At 38.0% G+C, this 23,494-nt stretch overlaps 1 protein-coding gene across 2 annotated transcripts in view; it reads left to right on the top strand.

The window, feature by feature from the left end:
* ALDH1A1 (aldehyde dehydrogenase 1 family member A1) overlaps positions 1–23,494 on the top strand; it is a 58,382-nt gene that overhangs the window by 25,228 nt on the left and 9,660 nt on the right. For both annotated transcript variants that reach the window (XM_047097484.1, XM_047097492.1), the window contains exons 5-11: positions 1,273–1,334; positions 3,108–3,236; positions 4,661–4,774; positions 9,453–9,555; positions 11,116–11,300; positions 15,857–16,021; positions 21,081–21,238. In XM_047097484.1, coding sequence (XP_046953440.1) covers positions 1,273–1,334; positions 3,108–3,236; positions 4,661–4,774; positions 9,453–9,555; positions 11,116–11,300; positions 15,857–16,021; positions 21,081–21,238 — 916 coding nt within the window. The remainder of the gene's footprint in view (positions 1–1,272; positions 1,335–3,107; positions 3,237–4,660; positions 4,775–9,452; positions 9,556–11,115; positions 11,301–15,856; positions 16,022–21,080; positions 21,239–23,494) is intronic.

Raw genomic sequence — 23,494 nt, 5'->3', positions numbered from 1 at the left:
ACAAATAGACTTGATAAGGAGCTTTCTTGCTATGATAGCCAGGAAGTTTTTGTGAGAACTAGAATAGAACAGAACAAAATGTGCCATGTAACCTCAGAATGACCACATCAAACTTTGAGGTATATCAATCAATGAAATCCAGATTGCAAAGCAATGTCTTTTACTTCTGACACTTTTTTTAGCAATGTGTTTTACTTCTGGCATTTTTTTTTCATGGATTAATAGAGTCTGCTTTTATTTTTTGGTAGGAAAAAAAAGCCTTTAGAATAAGCAATAGGCTTGTAGGGAGATAGTTTTGTGTTTTTTTTTAATTCTACTCTCTTCTAATTTTATTAGTTTTACTTCAAAAAAATTCTGCCATTACTGATAGAAGTTAGAACTGTCAGAAATAGCACTCTAACAGGTATTTTCTTAGTCATACACCTTTTACCTTTTTTCTTTTTCTTTTTTTTTTAAGTTTATTTATATATTTTGAGAAAGAGAAAAAGAGAGAGAGAGAGCACATGTGCATGTGCGTGTGCATGTGCATGAGTGGGGTTGGGGCAGAGAAAGAGGGAGAGAAACAGAGAATCCCAAGGAGGCTCTGCACTGTCTGCACAGAGCCCAGCACAGGGCTGGAACTCACAAACCATGATCATGACCTGAGCTGAAACCAAGAGTCTGATGCTCAACTGACAGGGGCACCTAGGTGCCCCCCTTTTACCTTTTTTCTTAAGAAAGAAAGTAAACTTTGAGAATGAGGATAATTTAGAAAATAGCCCTTCTACATGGGTGAGAGATAGAACTAAATATCTTTCAGATATTTTCTGGTTTCACATCTTTTCCTTGACCTATATCAGTTTTATGGTTCCTCTCATTTCAAATTACTATTTCAGAACACAATTTTTCATTTTGTAAGTGGTTGGAGATATGTTTTCTTGGTTTCCTAAATTTTTGGTTTTGTTTTCATTATTATTTTTTTCAATGTTTGTTTATTTGGAGAGAGATAGAGATAGAGTGTGAGTTGGGGAGAGGCAGAGAGAGAAGCAGACACAATCCAAAGCAGGCTCCAGGCTCTGAATTGTCAGCACAGAGCCAGACGTGGGGCTCGAACTCATGAGCTATAAGATCATGACCTGAGCTGAAGTCAGATGCTTAACTGACTGAGCCACCCAGGCACCCTTGTTTTTGTTTTCAGTTATTGTGTATACCTTTCTGTAAGTATCAACCCAAACCACCATCCCATGTATGTCAAATATACTTGTCCATAAATGATTGTGTTTTATTTTCCAGATGGAAACTTTTTTACTTATACAAAACATGAGCCTATTGGTGTATGTGGCCAAATCATTCCTGTAAGTTGGTTTTCTATATCTTTTTCCATTTTAAAAAAGAAAAAAAAAGAATTCTATTTCATTTGGTAAAGAAGCTTTATCCAACATCAATACGTTCTCGGAGATTTGCTAAATGTGGACCAAATGTAGTAACTGATGAGCTTAGGTCTCCCTGTGACTGAACTCTTTAGGTACAAATGAGTTAGTCCAGAATCGTGTCTATATTGTGGTGTATCTCTTGAGTGTTTCAGTACTTGAATGTGTTTCAGCTTTGACATTGACATTTACTGTATGGTTTGTTTTTAAAATGCTGTGTTATATACTCTTTTTAAGACCCGTGTTTCACAGGTAACCAAAGTGGTCATCACCAACTTCTCTGCTTCTATTCTTCACTTTTTATCTCCTCATTGAGACTTATCATGGAGAATAGTAGCAACCAGTGTTCATGTCCTAAATGCCTGTTTTCAATTAAAATGGAAGGAACTGTTGGACCACTGTATGGAATGTATCCTACCTTTAGAAGTATTTTTAAGCAGAATCATGAAGATTTTCTTTTAAACCCCCAAAAGAGGAGGCTACCTAACTGATTTCGCCAACATATTCAAAGAGGCCAAATAAAAAGTTGGCAGAGTATTCTGAAGTTTTTGATTATTTTTTAAAAATGTTTATTTATTTTGAGAGAGAGAAAGAGAGCAGGTGCGAGTAGGGAATGAGCAGAGAGAGAGGAAGAGAGAGAATCCCAAGCTGGTTCCAGGTTGTCAGCAAAGAGCCCAATATGAGTCTCCATCTCTGAATCATGAGATCATGACCTGAGCTGAAATCGGGGGTTGGTTGCTTAACTGATGGAACCACACAGCCACCCGTGAAGTTTTTAAATGAGGAAGTCACAATGAATTAGCTTCTGCTCCAATGAGACTGAAATGCATACATGCAATTTTTTGAATGAAATTGCTCATTACTTCACAAATCTCAAGAAAATTAATAAAAACTACAAAACCCTGGGCACTACTAATGGCTAATAGTTATTGCATGACTATGATGAATCGGTCAGTCTGTTACGTCTTTGGCCTACTTTCTTGAAGAATCCTCAGGATGACCTTCCAAAGTAGAGAGGATTTTTATCAGTACTTACAGGTGAAGAAATCATCCAAGGAGAGCATGTAACTTGTCTGAGTTCACTGGGCTAGTCAGTGACTGAGCTGAGATTTGAACCAAGTTCTTAGCCACCAGATGCTAAACTTTAATGTCTTTAGCGAGATATTTGTCTTAGAAATAAACACATACCCACATACCCCCATACCCACACACACACTCACATACATATAATTTTTATTATTGAAGTATAGCTGACATACAGTGTTATATTTGTTTCGGGTCACTGTTAAGTCTCACTATTGGGTGTGTAGTTACAATAAATGATCTATAAGGAGGGAGGAATAATCACACTTTCAAACACGTACAGATAACTTCTAGTGTGTTTAATAGCAAGGTTTGATTTTTAAACCATGCAGTGATTTTTTTTTCCCCTCCAGTAGATGAAGAACTCATAATAACAGCCCTTGATAAAATTGTATGGCTCTCTTCCACTCCCGTCCCACAGCTAGCTTATTTGGAGCTTTTTAGCATTTATGAGTTTGCTTTTAGCAGTTAACTGAATTCGAATACACCAGTTGACCACACAAAACTACTACAATTATTATTTCACATCGATGCGTAGTGGCTAATGTAGAAGTTAGATTGGCAAATGTAGCTTTCAGTGTTACAAAGAATCTATTGTTATATATTGCTTTCTAGTGGAATTTCCCGTTGGTCATGCTCATTTGGAAGATAGGGCCTGCCCTTAGCTGCGGAAATACAGTGGTTGTCAAACCTGCAGAGCAAACTCCTCTCACTGCTCTTCACGTGGCATCTTTAATACAAGAGGTGAGTTTCCCCCATCAAAATATGCACAAGAACTCGGGAGCCTTCATTTACAATAAGAAGACCTCACTTCGTGCTCCCCTAAACTACCTCCCAATGGCTCCTGGCCAGTGACGAAGACAAATTTAATATGGCTGCCAGTTGAGATTTTTTGCAATCAGCCCAAATGCACCTCTGCCCAAATGGAGATAAGATGCCAGATTCAAAGGCTTCATGTCAAACAGTCACCTTATGATCACTTGTGTTTGTTTGTTTCTTTTTAAAATTTTTTTAATGTTTATTCATTTTTGGGAGACCGCGCCCCTTGTTTATTTGTTTCTTTGGCCTAACTCTCATGAATGTGACTTCATGTTGAAACTGAAGTATCCTTCTTTCGAATATTGAAATGAAAATTGGTTTATAACCGGTACCGATGGCCTGGAGGTTCTGCGATTTAAAATTAAAAAAAAAAACTAGTCCATTCGAAGGTTGGAGGCCTCTCTGCTCACTTGTAATATTGTGCCACATAATTTTTGAACACATCTACCCACAAGGGGACATGTTTATATTCTGTTTTCTATTCTAGTTTCCTCTGCATTTGCCTTCTTGCTTAACAAGTGGCAAAAAAAAAAAATTGCACGTGAAATTTATTTCCATCCACTGTCTGGATTGTGTTAATACCTTTTTTCTTGCAAACAATTTATTGCCCATTGTCCTTCATGTCTTTCCAGCACTTAGAAAACAAGCTTTAGTTACTAGACACTTAAATTTTAAAAACCTGAGTGTAAATCTTAAAACTATTCTTCACTTTAAAAAAAAGGCAAAGATATATCAAAATGGGGCACGTTGGTGCCTACAACATGAAAGGTGACTGTGCCCATCTCAGGTACACATTGTTTTCTACCTCATCATTTTTTTAACCAGGAATGAAATCAGTCTGTGCCACTTAATCATGCATGGGATGACAATTCTTATCTGATGTTTTACTGATTAAATATTGCCAGTAGGCTTTTGCCACCCAGTTGGTATGCCCTGCACAATCAATAGCTAGAAACTAAAAGTGTAAGATCCTTTTAGATTTGCCGATAGGTTAATAAACGCATTGCTTTCCTTCTATGTGAGTAATTTACCAAGTTCTTTTACCCATACTATCTTTCTGAGTTACCGTTAGGAAACTTGAGACAGCCATCACTGGGGCAATGACCCATAAAAGTCAAACACGGTCTTACCCCGAGGAGAAATGCTTCCCCAGCAATGCAACTCTTGAGGTTATTTTAAGTGGGCTGAGAAATGAAATAATAATAATAAAACCACATAAACGAATCTTTCCTGGTAGAGAAACTCATAAGCTCGGCATAAAGAGGCAACTTTGATCCCATACACGCCTCGTTTTTGTCGTAGAATGAGATTCTCAGTTCTGTTGTAAATATTTTACTTTGTATCCTCAGGCAGGTTTCCCTCCAGGAGTAGTGAACATTGTGCCTGGTTATGGACCTACCGCAGGGGCGGCCATTTCTTCCCACATGGACATAGACAAAGTGGCCTTCACAGGATCTACAGAGGTAATCAGTTACTCGGGCCAGTAGTGAGGAATGTCTGTATCTCCAGGTGTCAGAAGCGTGTGTTTTATGTAACTGTTTTTAAGCCGACGTTTCTTTAAAACAAAAGTTCTTTTTAATGATTTGTTCCTTATTCAAGCCTTCAGACGTGTTTATAGAACGTAAGCAGATGTAGTTGAGATGAAACGGAATACCTGTGACAAACTCGGACTACAGTGAACTGCTTTTAGAATGTTCATTCCTTTCCCTGATGAGAACTAGAGCCGATTGGATCCTGTCATGTGATTAGTATGGTTTATGATAGAAATTCTAAATAGAGCCACAGTGATTTGTATGAATGAATGTAATTTTACCCTGTAGATTACGAAAATTAAATTGCAGAACATCACCCTTAGCTCCTTATTTGGGGTTCTCTGTTTCTTGATCGTTCTGAAAGGGAGCCAGCAACTCAGCTTCCTGAATGTTACTGCTGGTTTAGCCTAACTTTTATGCCTTTTTGGCTCCAGTGCGACCTTCTGGAAGGCTAAAGAACAGGGTTTCAGCCATGGGCACTGCAAGAAGAGGCAGGAAGGAGAGAGAGAGAGAGCGCTTCCTGGAAAGTGGAGTTTGGGAGAATAGATTCCCACCTATTGAGATGATTTCCTATTGCAAGCAAAAGACAGTGGTAAAATCATACTGTACCAAGTAAAACACAATTTGAGTCCTCTTATTGGATCATGTGACATTGTTAGAAGATCAGTGCAAACCTTTTACTGGTATTCAGTAGAAAGTTTGAAGAATGAGAATGCTTTCCTATAAAGTGGCTGTTACAAATAAGATACACAGCAAGACGTGATAAGATACTATGATATGTGTCGACTGCTCTGAGGGCATTCACAGGAAGGAATAAGGAATGGTGATGTCTACGTAGGTGTTAGGACTTGCTCTGAATTTTGAAGAGGGGTTACTTTTTTAACTCCCTTGGAGATTGAGAAGCAAGAAGAACATTCTAGATAATGAGGAGAAGCTAATTGGATTATTTTATACTCCTACTTAGCCACTCCAGTATAAAGAAACATCTACATAGAGAATTAAAATGGTGGACGGGCGCCTGGGGGGGCTCAGTCGGTTAAGCGTCTGACTTCGACTCAGGTCATGGTCTCGCGGTCTATGGGTTTGAGCCTCGCGTCGGGCTCTGTGCTGATAGCTCGGAGCCTGGAGCCTGCTTCAGCTATTCTCTCTCTCTCTGCCCCTGCCCTGCTCACACTCTGTCTCTCTCTTTCTCAAAAATAAATAAAACATTAAAAATTTTTTTAAATGGTGGAAAATCAAAAGTTACTCTTCTTGATTTTTTTTAAAAATTAAATACTTATGTACTTTTTCTTACATTTCATAGACATAGAATAGAAAAAGTTCACATTCTGCAAACCCCTAGTTGATGTGAGGGAAAGCAAATCCTGCATTCGGTGGGACAAAATAATTGGAAATGAGACATGGCAATAAGTTAGAAAGTGGTAAAGTCACAGATCAGAATCATAGCAGAGGAGATAAGGGCAGGAAGGTACAAACTCCTCAGCTGAGCATTCTAGACCTTCCCCCAAAGGACTCCATGCATATTTCCTCCTCTAGATCCCATGCCCACTCATTCTCTAGTTCATCTGGGCTGTTGCCTGACCGCCTCTCTGGAACCACTGCCTATTTGTCTTGGCCCATCCCCAGGCCCCTGCAGCATTTTGGGGGACTTTGCCTGCCAAAAATAGAAAAAAATTGAGGTTAACAGACTAGGCAGGCAACATCTGGGCTCAAATTCTGACTCTATCCCTTTATGCAGTGTGTCTTCCAAAAGTTAAGTATCATTGCTAAACTTGCATTTCTAATTTGTGAATGGGAATAATAATGTCTACCTTAGTGTACAGAATAAAATTGACAGAGCTAATGAGTAGTAAACACCTTACTAGCGAGCACCCTATAGAGGACTCAGATGTATCGTTTCCTTCCTCCAGGCTTGTACCCACTGGTGGCCACACCTACTAAGATAAGGCTGCTGCCACATGTTACCTCTATGGCTCTCTCTGCAGTTCCGGGGGCATGCTGAATTTTTAAAATGCTTATTTATTTGTTATTGAGAGAGAGACAGAGAGAGGCTGAGAGAGAGGGAGAGAGAGAATCCCAAGCAGGCTCTGTGTTATCAGTGCAGAGCCTGACACGAGACTCCATCCCACAAACTGTGAGCTCATGACCCAAGCCGAAATCAGGAGTTGGGTGTTTAACTGACTGAGCCACCCAGGTGCCCCCATCCTGAATTTGAACCTCCCCTCCTGTGTCCCCATTAACCATGGTACATGATTATAATAGCTCGTGCTCTTTGCTTGATCGTGGATCTCTCTCCTTTGCTGACCATCCTCAAAGACTATTTTATGCATTGTTATCTGCAGAAACCAGTACAGTAACTACTTCTGAATAAGCATTAAATAATCAAGTGTAACCAAGATGATTTTAGAGGCCACGCAGAAAACTCGGTCTTCCTGGGCTCTCTTTTAGCTTCAGGTTTGTGTTTAGCAGATAGACTTGCCAAGGGCCGTGAAAGAGGCAAACAGGGGATTCCATCTTGCGTGGTCCTTATAGCAATGACACTCTTTCTAAAAATCCTTCTGGTAAGAGAAGAATGTTCATGCCTCATTTGATTCGTTTAAAACAGAATCCAACATACACTGTGCATGGTGAGATAAGCTCGGCTATTTTCACGAGCACCTGCTGTTTCTGCCCCACATGGCAATGCCACGTTATCATGCCACATATTGTTGACCATGGTCTTGAAGGTTCTTATCCTTCTCATTGCAGAGCTTTTTTAAGAAAAAATGATAAAGCTTTACTTTTTTCCAAGTAAAGGAACAAAATCACAAGACAAAAATTGATGTTTCCTTCTTTTAGCGTTAGCTAGACCTTTGAGAAAACTCAAACAAACCTTTTGTTTGCCATCTAAACTTGTCCTAAGCAGATGTGCAACCTTCCTCTCTTACTCATACTTCTAGCCATTCTTCATTCTCATTCTTCTGACATATGTGGCTTTAAGAAGAATATCTCCAATCTTATTCCCTTCCCCAAGACAAAACTTACCTACTTTAATCAAGTTTCCCCAATAAATGTTTCTAAGTTAAAAAATTAAGAAAAAAAAAGATGCAGAAAGAATTAAATTCAAAGGAGGAAAAGAAAAGAATATTATGTAGGAAATTCAGAATTCTTAATCATCTTAAATGAAAATTGAATAAGAAGTACATTACAGAAAGAAAATGGTATATAAGAAAAATTTCACACAGGATTTCCCCACTGCAAGCATGTTAGTTTCTCTTTATTCACCCATATTAAAGGGTTTGTGCACAACATCTTGAAATAAGATAAAAACATTGACAGATTAATTAATGCTTTACTCTGTAATGCACAGTAGCATTCGGCTCAGTAACCACGTAAAAATCAAACACACACTCAGCAAGCATCTACTTATCTTTTGTTCCATTGGGATAGAAACTTTTTATTTAACTCTGATGTGTCAAATAGGAAAAGAAACCCAGAAGCAAGATAAAATGAATCATCTCTCAAAAAAGAAAAGCAAAGATCATTTAAGTACATTCGGACTTCAATAAAACTAATGAAGAGGAAATAGTTGTAAAGCAGGCCAGGTTTTAGAGATGGAAAAATAAAACAACTACAGAAAATAATCTTGATGGGATGTGATCCACAAAGAAAAAAAATGAAAACAATGTCTTTCTCTGAAGAGAGGCAGCAAGCATTAAAGAAGAAACCAGAACAGTAGGATTCCAGCTAGCTGAAGTAGCAGCAGAGAGCACAGATCCAATTTCTTTTTTCTAGCTCTACTGTTCAAAGGTGTGGAGGGAGAGGGGAAGGGAAGAATGCAGGGGGGGGGGGAGACAGAGAGAGGAAGAGAGAGAGAGAGAGAGAGAGAGAGAGAGAGAGATACCTGTCAGTCAGTTCATAGTTAAACAAACCCCCACCGCAACAGATAGTGCTAACAAGAAATACGCAATGATAGGACTTTATCACTGCTACCAAGGAGGTGATACCTGTTTGGGAAATTGATATGGACACAAATAATACAATCCGAGGTAGACACTGAAGCAATCCTCATGAGCGTTGTATGGGGCAAAAGAGGAAGAAAAGGTCATGTCTACCCAGAGTCAACAGAGCAGGCTTCAAAGAAGTGTTCAGATATCAGCTGGACCCCAAGGAAGGGCAGGACTGGAGTCAACCCAGGTCACAAGGAGCACGTGATGAGAAACAGAGATGAGATTTGGGGGGTTAGTGAATATGACCGTTCGGACAGAGTTCTCTGGATTGCTGTAGAGGGATAAAATTAAAGTAGGTAAGTTTTGGCTGGACCGTGACATCTCAAGTCCATCAGTAGAAAGGGGAAGTTCTGATTAAAATGAAAACTACCTCCTGGCCAGTGGTGTTCATCAAGGTCAGCGGTGGATCTTTTCTCATGAGCGTTTTTCGGATTCATCGCGTGTGTGCTCGGTTGGAGGAGCCTTTGATATCTGAAGGTGCCAGTCTCGAAAAATGCCACTAATGTCTCTCCCTAATGAAACTTAACTATGGCACAAACATTGTCTAAATTTAGAATGCCAAATAAACCCACCTTCACGGGAGCAGACTAAGCCTCCTCCTTTGTAATGCTCCATTACAGGTTGGCAAAATGATCAAAGAAGCTGCCGGGAAAAGCAATCTGAAGAGGGTGACGCTGGAGCTTGGTGGAAAGAGCCCCTGCATTGTGTTTGCCGACGCCGACTGTGAGTGAAAGCCACTCTTAACTTTTCACCCCTCACCTTGGTGTCCCGTAATGCCATACGGAGAACCTGAAGTTTACAAAAGGGTTTGCCCCTAACGTCAAAATGTAAGGCATTAATGAGAATCTAGAATTACTCGTGAAAGTCTCTCAAACTGTCCTAAAGTACAACACCTAGATAAGTCTAACACAGACACTCTTTCCTCGTGATTTGGAATAGTTTGCTATTTCCTCAGCTGAACTCCAGGCAAACAAACTGTTTTGCACTTAGGAGCCATGGTGTATTCTTAATTAAGTCTATGCCTTTAAATATTAGCATTGGGTTAGGCATGGTGAAATTGTACTGGGACCAGCTAGGGAGACAGTAAATTTCACATTTGTCCTTTCCCTTCGCTCTGGGTCATACACACATTAAATGAAAAGGCCAGGGGAAAATGACGCCTATTATTCAAGGAATTTCTCCCTCTCTTTCTCTTCCTAGCAAGTGTAGTCAAATTTACATATATTCAATCTCCAATCATGATCTGACTCCACTATACAATATCCCAGGTTCATTCTCAGTATATTACCGAGTAAAATCCCATAGTTATTTTCTAAATGGATGTCAATTAGCAGAAATAGGTTGTCAAGCATTCATCTAGCTCTTTCTTTAGCAGTTGAGGTATGTGGCAATGAACAAAAATGGCTGAATGTGGTCATAACTGAAGCTTTTCAGACCACACTACCTTATTATATAGTCCACAAACGAGATTCCTGATTTTTACCAAACCTTCCTGTGAACTGTTTCCACTACAACGTAAGTAGGTGTGGTTAGTTCACAAAAGAAATACAACAGCACTCGACTGACATATGTTCAATTAAGTTTTCAGCATTTAAAAAATTAAAATGCAGAGAAAACTTTCTTCAGGTTGTTTAGGACTTAATAATGACACAACCTTTTCCTCCCTTTCAAGACCCATTCTACCATCTCAAATACATAGGGAAGAAGAGCTTATAGGCATATATGAAATAATACAGTATATTTTAAATAAAGTTGGAGAATGTTTTTTCTGGACCAGGGTTGTAAAGCTTGGTGAATGATTCTGAATATTAATTTTTTTTCAGAAATAACACTTTTCTTATTGATCAGGGTGTCTAACAATATTTTTAAGTTATTTAATGCAATTGATAGTTCATATTTTCTTTGTCATGTAGTTAAAACTTGGAGCCTGAAATATTCATAGTCACCTAACTAAGTATAAATGGAGATATTTATAAAAATCGTTTGCAGGGGGATTGGATCTTGTGACACTTTCTATATTCTTGGTAATACCTACATCAAAATTGTAATAATAACCACAATTCTTTTTAGATTCAATATTCTTTGCTATCATTTCCATATCACAGAGAGGATTAGAAAGGGTAATTTGTCACCTGGATGATAAGAGGTGGGATGTATTGAATTTATGTCTGATTCTGCAACTCATAAGTTTTCCACAGCACCATATTGCCTCTGACACATATGTATAAAAATATGTAACCTTTAGAAAATAACTCTTCTTCAATGTGAGTGTCTTCTTTGCAGTGGATAATGCCATTGAATTTTCCCACCATGGATTATTCTACCACCAAGGCCAGTGTTGCATAGCTGCATCCAGACTCTTTGTGGAAGAATCAATTTATGATGAGTTTGTTCGAAGGAGTGTTGAACGGGCTAAAAAATACGTTCTTGGAAATCCTCTGACCCCAGGAGTCAGTCAAGGCCCTCAAGTGAGTATAAAATGGAAGGAATAGCTTTCACAGAGGACAAGAATAAAGTGCCCTCTTTAGGCTTACTTATTACTGAATAAGATTATTTCCTTGCCACAGATCTTCCTAGGTGACAATACTGTATCAGTTTGGTATTTAACAAAAATAAATAAATAAATAAATACAGCGCCCGATTTAAAGAAAGCATCCTTTCTTGTGTGTTGCCCACTCTTCATGTCTTGAAACAGTTTAGAAGCATGTTGGAAATGAAAGATGTGAGGAGAAACAACAAATGCTGTAGGTTTCTTGTTTTTCTCCACCTGCACACCTCTTGATTCCTGTATGTGGTCTCCGTCCACTTTGGAAGTTTGTATACAGTCCTATCTTTTATATCTTCCTCTGAGTCAGTCCTTTTTCTCAGTTTACATCTCACAGATGTGGGCAGGAAGCATACCTCTAAACTCTCTTCAGTCTTCAGTTACTCTGATTGGCCTTCTAATGGTGGCCTGGGTGTCCTAGAAGGTCCTGAGTTCCTGGCTCTGTGACAAACTTCTCATTTTAGGTGGAGAACCCTAGTTCTCCAACAACCCTAGGCTTCCCAGTTTTTTCTGTCTTCTTAGACCCATTATCAACATGAGAGTCTTGTTCTTGCCCAAAAGCTATCTTTGCCCTTTCCTTCCTTCCTGTTCATTGTCTGTTATGCAAGCTCCTGGATCTTTGGTTCTAAATTTACTCCAACCCTCTGGGACCTTGATGTAGAGCAGTGGTTCTCAGTTGGGAAAGGGGGTGTTTCTACTGGTATCTAGTAGAGGGTAGAGGCCAGAGATGTTATAAAACATCTTACAATGCAACAGGCGAGCCCCACAACTAAGAGTTATCTGCCATAAAATGCCAATAAGGCTGCTGTTTAGAAATCCTTCTCTAGACTGTAGACATTAAGCTTAGAGTCTCTATTCTTTCACACTAAAAATTATACACTGTTCCATGCTGTTGATTTGAAGCAAACACTAATCTTAACTTACTAAACCAAAAATAAATGTGGTTTACCAAAATAGTGAATTTACTGGGATAAGTACCTGGCAAAGCCAAAAGGAACAAGGAGGATATGATACCTGACCTCATGGAGTTTACAGTCTGGAAAGGTTAAAAGGATGTTTTGGGTTCTTCTGCTCATGCAAGATAGCCAAGTAGGAAAATCTTAGGATTTAGACAATGCCAGGTATTGAAACCTAAAAGCCCTAAAATAACTCAGCTGGCAAATGAAGTAATACATTGATTTATCTCAGTCACATGTGTTTTGTTTTTATCTTTGAGTTAATGAGTACATAGAAGTAATTGATGATTTTGCTCATATTAGGTAGGTTTTCAAATGGATGCCAAGACATATAATAAATTTGATTTTGATTTGGTCCCCAATTCTAAAAGAAGGATGGGATTCTAAGTTTTCAGTTTGATTATTTCTCTCTATAAATGACTACCTATCTATGTAAAAGTAAAGCATTTTTCCCATTTGATGTATTGATAGATAGATGATAGATAGATAGATCCAAAGAGGAACAGGGAAGGAAAGAAAGGGGAAATGAAGAGAATAGAATATGTAAGATACTTAATATTAAACACTGTTGGGCAATACACTCTCCCATTGGGGGATCCGTGCAATTCAACCAGAGGCTCAAAAATTGATCTAGAATACCTCATTCTTCCTAAGAGAAGGGAGTTAAAATAGACTTTAAGAAAATTCCTATTCATAGAATCTTAAGTAAACAGTGATCTAACTGCTTAATATGAGGCCTTAATCTCTATAAGCAAATAGATTTTCATCGCAAGTTTTACTGAGTAAATAGCATAAGTAGATTTTTGAGAAGACTGAAAAGGCCTTGAAACTTCTTCACCCTTAAAAATATCTGTTGTTATAAGACAAAACTTACAGAAAGAGACATTTGTGCACTAAGTACATTTATAGATACAAGTATATGTAAATACATATTACATATACACACACACATATATATATATGTGTACATATATATGTGTGTGTATTATATATACATATATATAAATTTCTTAATGGGTAAAGTGATTTTCCAGTCTGATTTCACAGACCAAAATGTGCCTTTTTCAACACCTGGAAATATCTATGTTTTCATTTGAGAAAGAAGTAATGATACCAATATTAAATGTTGTCACATTATCAGCACAGTTGCATTTGTCTTAATGCGGAGAGATGGGCTTTGGAAATAGAGGTTGGATTTAAAATCTAACCCCCCTGAGGCTCTGTTTTCTCATCTGTAAAATGGAAGTAGTAACACCAATCTTGTGGGGTCATTGTGCAGTGAAATGTAATAATCTATATAAAGCATCTATCTAAGTGCCTGGTTCACAGTACATGCTCAATGTCTGTTAAATAAGTGAGAATTGCAGTCTCCCATTTACAACTGTGGTGACAATTATTATCACAGATCAATAACTCCATATATCTGCTCTCATTGCTTTTGTTGATCTATGGTTTCCAAATAAGTTGAAGGATGTGTCCGTGTCATTTCCCCCTTTTTCTTCTTTCTCAGCCCATGAACCCTAAGGAATGAAAGAATTTGCGCATTCAAACACATCAAAATGTATACTTTGAGGCTATTACAACGCCATGCCCTGTTACATTTCAGACTAGCCCATGAGCTAACGGCCCATCGCACAGTAGAGAGCCCCTGCTACATCCTAGCATTATTGAGAAGTTCCTGAGGGCCAAAAGGAGAGCCAAATTCAGATATGGCCAGTCTGAAACCTTCTGAGGAAGATTAGTATGTATGGTGAATCAAAATCAGCGGGACTCAACTGAGTATGTTCCTAAGTATAACTGAAAACTTCCCTCATTAGGCCTAGCTCTAATGCAACATGCCCAATCTTTCCTGTGCATTTGAATTACCAGAGGATCTCGTTAAAAAGGCCAATTCTGACGCAGTAGGTCTTGGGTGAGGCCTGAGAAATGCATTTTCGCCACCAAGTAATGCTAAAGTTGCTGGTTAGAGAACCACATTGTCAGTAGCCAGACAGTAAAAGATGAATTCCTATATTTTTAGAGGTTATTGACCATCGAAGCCTTCCAATAGTCAAATCCTTTCAGTCTTTACCTCCCAGTGCATAAGCTAGACTAGCACGGTCACCAAGTACCCACTGTGGTCATAGGCAGGGAAAGGTTATGGCTTAGGGCCATAACAATCACGATTGTTTTGAGGCCACAGTCAAGTGAATATTTTGGAATAGGCCAGGGAAGCTTTGCACGGAGACACAAGGATGCTTGGTTATTTACTGACAAACCAGAATATTTTCACCAGGCAGAACTAACAGCACCACTTAGTCTGGCTGTAGAAGGTATTATGCAGCAATTTAAATATCAAACCAACATTTCTTAAACCAACCCTACGACTTCCTTAATTTGCTGGAAATGAAGGAACATTTTCTTTGGAGACTATTCAATTAAATATCGTGCACTACGGAGGATTGAGCAACGTCGTACCGAATATCGTGCCAGATTTTAGAAAACCGTTTCTGGTTTCAGATAGCACGTAATCTAATTGGATATAGGAGCTGGTTTGTGTGGTCAGAGGTCTTTGAAGCCTTTTTCTGGGATTTAGAAGATGGGGGAGATTGCAGGGTAAAAGATGATGAAGAGCAACACTTTTTAAGTAGTGAGAAAAGACAAGTTGAGCTAGCAAGAGGGTCCCCCCCACTTGACTCCTGGATCTTCAATCGTTTTCCTTTAAAAATTTATAATAATGCTTGCTTATTTTTGAGAGAGAGAGAAGGGGAGGGGCAGGGAGAGAGGAAGACACAGAATCCGAAGCAGGCTCCAGGCTCCGAGCTGTCAGCACAGATACGCGGGGCTCTAACTCACGAACCGTGAGATCATGACCTGAGCCGAAGTCATGACCTGAGCTGAAGTCGTGACCTGAGCTGAAATCGGATGCTTAACCGACTGAGCCAGGCAGGCGCCCTTAATCTTTTTCCTTTAAAACTAAACCTTAACCTGCTGAGAGGGACCTGAACTGAAGAGGATGACCAGACTGTGGTCAGCATGGATCTGGCCAGAGGAGATAGGAATGAGGAGAACCAAAGAGAGGTCTAGGGATCGGCAAAGTCCCAAAACATCTGCTTGCCAATTGCCATATTTGATTAAACCCATTCCCAAAGTTCTTTTTTCCTTTTACTCTTTATTTCACTTTGGACTACAGTAGTCAAGTAAATATGTTTGACTATGAACAGGCATTTTTCCAGGGTAAATACGTAAATAATGTAAATAAATAACACTTGTTTGCAGTGATCATGTGCTTTTCTTATGTAACTATAAAACAGATACTAAATACAAATATTTATCTTTAAGTGTGCTTTCCAGAAAAGTCAGGAGAATAGACACAGAATTAATCTGAGCCTCTGTCAGCTATTTTGATAGGATATTTGACTTCATAACAATATTCGAGCATTTTGAAGCCCTCATTAACAGGCTGGGTGATGTATTACTTCCATAAACTTGCTTTCTTAATTCATTCACTTATTTTCCGCTCCGTATGATATTTTTCAAATAGATTGACAAGGAACAATATGAAAAAATACTTGACCTCATTGAGAGTGGGAAGAAAGAAGGGGCCAAATTGGAATGCGGTGGAGGCCCCTGGGGGAATAAAGGCTACTTCATCCAGCCCACGGTTTTCTCTAATGTTACAGACAAGATGCGCATCGCCAAAGAGGAGGTAAATGCTTTCATCCTGCTCGAACAGATGAATAGGCCGGGACTCAACTGGCAACCTTTGTTGCCAGGTTTTCTCTACGTGTGTGGGTACAGAGTGTCCCTTTAAAATTCTCGGTTCTTTGAACATCGTTATTGGTTTGCATGTAACTATCCATTTCTGTTACCGATAAACGTTTATTTGTGATCAAGACTCAAAATAGTAAGGGAGTCATGAGCCTGGCCAAGAGTTTCCAGCCAAGGGCAGATCAGGATGCTTAATAATTTCTAGGTGATTCTTCCACAGCCTGAGAGATGAAGAAAACTTCATCTTCATTTTTCCTTTTTCTCCTCTGGAAATAATATATTTGAAGATTATTGGATTGATTATTAATGATTATTATTACATGATATGAAGGATTTTTTAGATTTTTTTAAGTTTATTTATTTATTTAGAGAGAGAAAGAGTGAGAGAGTTTGGAGGGGCAGAAAGAGAGAATCTCAAGCAGGCTTTGCACTGCCACCACAGACCCAGACACGGGGTTCGAACTCACGAACCATGAGATCATGACCTGAGTCAAAAGTTGGACACTTAACCGACTGAGCCACCCAGGTGCCCCAGATAGGCAGGATTTTTTTTTTTTAATGAAGGCACTTAATTGTGATATGCACTGGGTGTTATAGGTAAGTGATGAACATTAAATTCTACTCCTGAAACTAATATACAGTATACTTTAGCTAGAATTAAAAAAAAAAAAAAATACTTGAAACAAAATTAAGCCTCTTATTTTGAGGTAATTGTAGATTCAACTGCTGTTATGAGAAATGATGCAGACAGGTCCCATGTGCTTTTTACCCTGTCTCCTTCAAATGGGAACATCTTGCACAACTATAGCATAACATTACAGCAGGTATGTTGACGTGGAAACAGGCAAAACACCGAATGTCTCCTCACCACGTAAATCCTTCATGTTTCCTTTCGAGTCAAATCCATGTGCCTCCTACACCACACTATCCTTCACCCTAGGTGTTCCCTTAACCACTTATCTGTTCTCCATTTCTATTACTTTGTTGTTTCAAGAATTTTACATAAATAGATTCATTCTCCATGCAACCTTTCAGGGTTGGCTTTTTTGGTTTTTTTCTCACTCCGCTTAACTTTCTACAGATTCAACTACGTCATTGCGTGTAAGGATAGTTTGTTCTTTTTTACTGCAGAGTAGTACTCTGTTGTATGGATGTACCACCATTTAACCATTCACCTACAGAAGAACGTGTGGATTGTTTTCCATTTGGGGCTACTATGAATAACGCTGCTATAAACATGGGTGTGCATGTTTTTGTAAGAACCTAAGTCTTCCTTTCTCTGGGATGAATGCCCAGGAGTACAATTACTGGGCCGTATGGTAGACGGAAGTTTTAAAGAAACTGGCAAACTGGTTTCCAGAGTGGCTGAACACTTTCACGTTCCCATTAGCAATGTATGAGCGACCCAGTTTCCCTGCACCTTCGCTCACATTAATGTTGCGATTGTTTTTGATTTTAGCTGTTTAGCACTATGTTGAATAAGAGTAGCAAGAGCGGACACCTTTGCTTTGTTCTCTATCAAGGGGGAAAAGCATTCAGTCTTTGCCATTGAATGTGATGTTAGCTGTGAGATTTTCGTAAATGCCCTTAATCAGGTTTGGGAAGTGCCTTTCTTCTAATTTGTTGAGAGCAAAAGGAGAATGGTTTTGTCAAATGCTTTTTCTGTGTTAACTGAGATGATTATGCGGTATTTTTTTTCTTCATTCTACCAATGTGGTGTATTATATTAATTGATTTTTGAATAATGAACCAGCCGTACATCTCTGGAATGAATCTCACTTGGTAATGGTGTGTAATTCTTTGTATGTATTGCTGAATACTATTTGTTAATACTTTTTAAGAACCTTTGCTGTGGTTGATATTTGTCTTTAGTCTGAGGGATATTGGTCTATAGTTTTGTTTGTTTTAATAATAAGAACCATTTAGTGATTACTTATTATATGCCAGATATAGTGCTAAGTGACTTATCAGCACCAATATAAAACATAAATATGTTCCTATGAAATATATTAAATATAAATATTTTATTTATATCATCAATACATATTTATATTTATGACATTTGTGTTCATTTTTTATAAAGTTTAGTGTATATAAATATATTTTTATAAATAAATATAAAATATTTACTATAATATAAAATATTATCGTTTCATTCTCACATCAACCTTTTAAGAGGAGTATTATTATATTCTTTTCTTTAGTCTTTTCTTCCCAGAAACAAATGCTCTCTTTTATTATTTTCACCTATTTAGAGTGGTAGTATTTTTCTAATAAAAACCTCAGGGCATTTATAAGGTGTAAATTCCTATGTTACATTTTTATGACTGGTTATTAAATAAAATTAAACATAATGTTTCAGTCCAAGAATTTTCCTAAGTAATGACATGGTAGTTGTTTTCAGCATCTACACATTATACCTATTTTATTACCCCTATGAATATAACATGTCAAACTTTTTTGAACCTTTTTGTATTGTTATGTGTTCTGGGTCTTGAGTTCGCCTTTGATCCACAGACTCAACTATGATTTGGGATTCTTGTCCTAAATAGTAAATGAAAAACCTAAGTTCTGGAGCAGAAAGGGGTAGGTCACATGGCTAGCTAAAGGCAGCTTAGGAGTACAGCCGATTCTCATGACCCCCGTTCCCCGCTCTTTCTACTGTGACCTACTTTTGCTCATACCAACTTCATTATCCATCCAATTACACTTAACCAGACATTGTAGAACCCCATGGAGCATGTGGGAAACTTCCTGCTAAAAGGTGATAGAATGTTAATGTTCAAGGAACATTATGAATGATTTAAGCCAAAAGTCAAATTTATAAATGAGGTAATTAAGATGCAAAGAGCTTAGGTGACTTCTTACTGTTACAGAATTGTAGATAGCTTCATCAAACTAGAAGGATCTCTTAAGCCCACCTCTCCAATCTCCACTATGTCCATCCGTTTGCTCCTGACTAATGGCCAGCCAGTGTCTCTTTAAACAAATCCATCAATGGGTAACTCATTATTTCTTAGGCTTTTCCATGTTTAGACAATGCTAAGCATTAGAAAGTTCTGCTTCTGGCGGCCTACGAATCCCTCCTCTTATGTTCTATCTATTGGCCTCATATCTGCATCCTGCCCTTTTCCACATAAAAGCCATCCGTGTAATCGAAAACAACGTTCGTCCCCTACATTACTCCTTACCTTCCCTATGTTCTTGGCCCTGTTTTCAGCTCTTACACTTCGTAATTTTCCTAGACAAATATATTTCAGCTAAATATTTTGTGAGCACAAACCAATTGACATCAAGAAGATATTATCCAGAGATATGATATGTAACTAGGAAAGGCTAATTTGCACCTGGGAATTATGAATAATCTACCTCATGGAGAGAGGGGTTTTAGCAGATCCAGAGATAGATTCATTGACCTTGGGCTACGAAGGTGTTACACAATATGCACTACAGCAGCAAGGCCCTGCCAACTCAAACACACTGAATCAGAATCTTTTCATTCAATGAACTTGTATTTCATGTTTGTTATACAATAGAGAATCTGGGAGAGTTATTTTCTCTACCCCCCAAAATGCTATCAAGGAAGAGGGGAAGTGCAGAATCAGATTTGCAAATGGTAAATAAATAGGAAAAATAAACCATAACAAAACAGATGCATACGGATAACCAAACAGTTTCTCCACATCAATTCAGCCCTCCACTGATTTTTTGCATTTATTTGCATATAATTTTTGCGTGTGTTGACAAATATTTGTCTTATTAGAGCTGCCGTTCTTGCATACCATGGGAAAGAACAAAGAAAAACACCATTCAATCCAGGATGCATTTATTGTGTCCCTATAATATACATAGTAGAGTAGCCTTGCTTGTTTCAAAGAAGACTTGAGCCACGTGCTGTACTCAATTAAAATTATGTAAGATATTAACATACTTATTACAGTCGCTGCTATATATCTGGTTCCCAGGTTACGGTATTATAATTAGATTCACAGCCTTAGGATTTGCACTCAGCCTCTGTGGAATGGTAGCCCCCAACTCCCAATACTTAGGTCAGTGATGAACACTGATTTTTGCCTCCCCTGATTTCCATTTCCCAGAAAATTCTCATAATACTCCGAAGGACCCCTCTTCCTTTAGTTTTAATATATGCTTTATAGAAACATAATACAGGAGCTTAAGTTTTAAGAGAAAACTCAGTCGCTTTTCTCCCATCTGGGGAGGAGACAAAGAATAAGTTGACTTCGGGCTGAGCTAACTAGAGAATCCAGCAAACGTGAAAGAGTAGTTTAGGCTTGAATGAGCAAACTGTGATTTTTGTTTCCTATCCTGTGATTATGGTCACTGTTAATGAAACCATGTTTTGGTTAGTGGTTGAAGGTTTAAGCTCTTTCAGTAATAGACTTTTGGTTTGGTATATGTGAGTTGCATAAGATTTGGCCGAAGAGTAGGAACTGAACAAAAATTCATGTTGTTTCACCTAATTTGACTGATTGTGAAAAGATTTAAGTCCAATAGATTTCAGTTGATGGTACACTGATAGCTAAGACAAATAATTATAATTATCATCCATTGTTGCTTTACTCATTTATCCAGTAGAACAAGTATTGGTTTCTTGGGTTTACTGTTTAGGTAGTGATTTGGATGATGAAGAAAACAAGAGAGAGAATATAACACATTCCTAAAGGTAAAAGAAACTCAAAGTTAATAACTTTCTACACAATGGTAAGTCTTGGAAGTCTAATTCCAACACCAAGAAAATAAATATTGCCTTATTTATCTGTGCTCCATTTTGTTCCAAAGGGAATTTAACCCATGACCATTGCCTGTCCTAACCTGCCAACCCAGGACCTACCATTTTGATTCCTAAATTTTAAAATACAAAATAAAATCTTGATCTGGGATAGTTTGTAGGGGAATAAAACTACAATACCATGTAAAACATTTAGTTTTAACCTGCCACTCTGATTTATTTCATTCATTTTCTTTTTACGGTATAGATATTTGGACCAGTGCAGCAAATCATGAAATTTAAATCTTTAGATGAAGTGATCAAGAGAGCAAACAATACCCTTTATGGCTTATCAGCAGGGATCTTTACCAAAGATGTGGATAAAGCCATAACAGTCTCCTCCGCTCTGCAGGCTGGGACAGTGTGGTAAGTCAAATCTACATCATCTTGCCTTTTCACTGGTAAGTGCGTTAACATGTTACTTTGAACGTTTTGTTTCTTTATTTACTTGTTTATTTTTGAGGTATTCACATTATATTAGTTTCAGGCATATGACACAATAATTTGATATTTGTATCCACTGCAAAGTGATCACCACAATAACCTAGTTATCATCAGTCACTATACAAAATTAAATTTTTTGTGTGTGGTGAGAACTTTTAAGATTTACTGTCTTGGCAACTTTATCAAATACACAATACAAAGTTATGAACTAGAGTTGCCATGTTGTATATCATATCCCCATGAATTATTTATTTTATGCCTGGAAGTTTGTACATCTTGACCCCCCTTCACATATATCTTCCACGCCCCAAACCCCTCCCCTTCTGGCAACCACCAGTATCTATAAGTCTTCTTTTGTTTGGATTTTTTAAAATTCCAAATGTAAGTGAAGTCTTACATTTGTTTTTTCTCAGATTTATTTTACTTAGTATAATACCTTCAAGGTCCATCCGTGTTGTCACCAATGGCACAATCCCCTTTTTTTATGGCTAAGTAGTACTCCATTTTATATACGTATACATCTTTATCCAGTCACCTGTTGACGGGGACTTAGGTTGTTTCTATATCTTAGCTATTGCAAATAATGTTGCAATGAACATAGGGGCACATACATCTTTTCAAACTAGTATTTTTATTTTCTTTAGATAAATACCCGGAAGTAGAGTTGCTGGATCATATGGTAGTTCTATTTTCAATCTTTTGAGGAATCTCTATGCTGTTTTCCATAGTGGCTCCACCAATTCATATCCCCACCAAAAGCGCAAGAGAGTTCCCTTTTCTTCACATCCTCACCAATACTGTTATTTCTTATCGTTTTTGAAACTAGTCATTCTAACAGGTGTGAGGCGATATCTCCAGTGGTTTTGATTTGCATTTCCCTGATAATTAGTGACGTTGAGCCTCTTTTCATGTGTCTGTTGTCCATCTACATACCTTCTTTGGAAAAATGTCTATTTAGATCATCTCCCCATTTTTTTTACTGGACTGTTTGGTTTTTGATTGTTTGTTGTATGAGTTCTTTATGTGTTTTGGATGTCAATCTCTTATTAGATAGATGATTTCAAAATACTTTCTCCCATTCAGTGGCCTGTCTTTCATTTTGTTTCCTTTCATTTGGTTTCCTTTGCGACGCTTGAGTCTTTTATGTTGCTGTAGTCCCCACTTGTTTACTTTCACTTTTGTTGACTTCGCTTGTAGAGTCAGATTCAAAAATTTATTGCCAAGACTGAAGTAGCTTACTGCTTATGTTTTTTTCTAATATTTTATGGTTTCAAGTCTTAATTTAAGTCTTTAATTTATTTTGAGTTATTTTTTGTGTATGGTGCCCAACAGTGGCCTAGAGCCAGTATTTTGCATGTATTTCTCAACAACACTGATTGAAGAGACTGTCCTTTTCCCATTGTCTGTTCTTGCCTCATTTGCGATAAATCAATTCAGTATACATGCATGGGCTTATTTGGGGGTTTTCTATTCTGTTCCATTGATCTGTGTGTCTGTTTTTACACCAATACCATACTGGTTTTTTTTTTCAATGTTTATTCATTTTTGAGACAGAGAGAGACAGAGCATGAACGGGGGAGGGGCAGAGAGAGAGGGAGACACAGAATCAGAAGCAGGCTCCAGGCTCTGAGCCATCAGCCCAGAGCCCGACGCGGGGCTCGAACTCACGGACCGCGAGATTGTGACCTGAGCTGAAGTCAGATGCCCAACCGACTGAGCCACTCAGGCGCCCCAATACCATACTGTTTTAATTATTATTGCTTTGTAGTATAGTTTGAAATTGAGGAGACTAATGTCTCCAGATTTGTTTTTCTTTTTCAAGATTGCTTTGGCTTTTAAGGATCTTTTGTGGTTCCACACAAATTTTAGAATTGTTTGTTCTGTATCTGTGAAAAATGTCATGGACATGTTGACAGGAATTGTATTAAATCTGTAGATCGCTTATGGGAGTATGGACATTTTAACAATAGTAATTCTTACAATTCATGAGCACAAAATATCTTTCCATTTATTTATGTCTTCTATTTCTTTCATCAGGGTTTTATAGTTTTCAGTACACAGGTCTTTTACTTCTTTAGTTAAATTTCTTCCTAGGTATTTTTCTTTATCATACAATTATAAATGGTATTTTTTCTTAATTTCTCTTTTTGATACTTCATTTTTAATGTATAGAAACGC

The sequence above is a fragment of the Lynx rufus genome, unplaced genomic scaffold, assembly GCF_022079265.1.
Source record: "Lynx rufus isolate CCGP_SWC_20201006 ecotype Redwood Valley unplaced genomic scaffold, mLynRuf1.p SCAF_10, whole genome shotgun sequence".
Classification (NCBI taxonomy): domain Eukaryota; kingdom Metazoa; phylum Chordata; class Mammalia; order Carnivora; family Felidae; genus Lynx; species Lynx rufus.
Note: the sequence above shows the minus strand (reverse complement) of the source record. Positions and strands in the feature narration are given on the sequence as shown.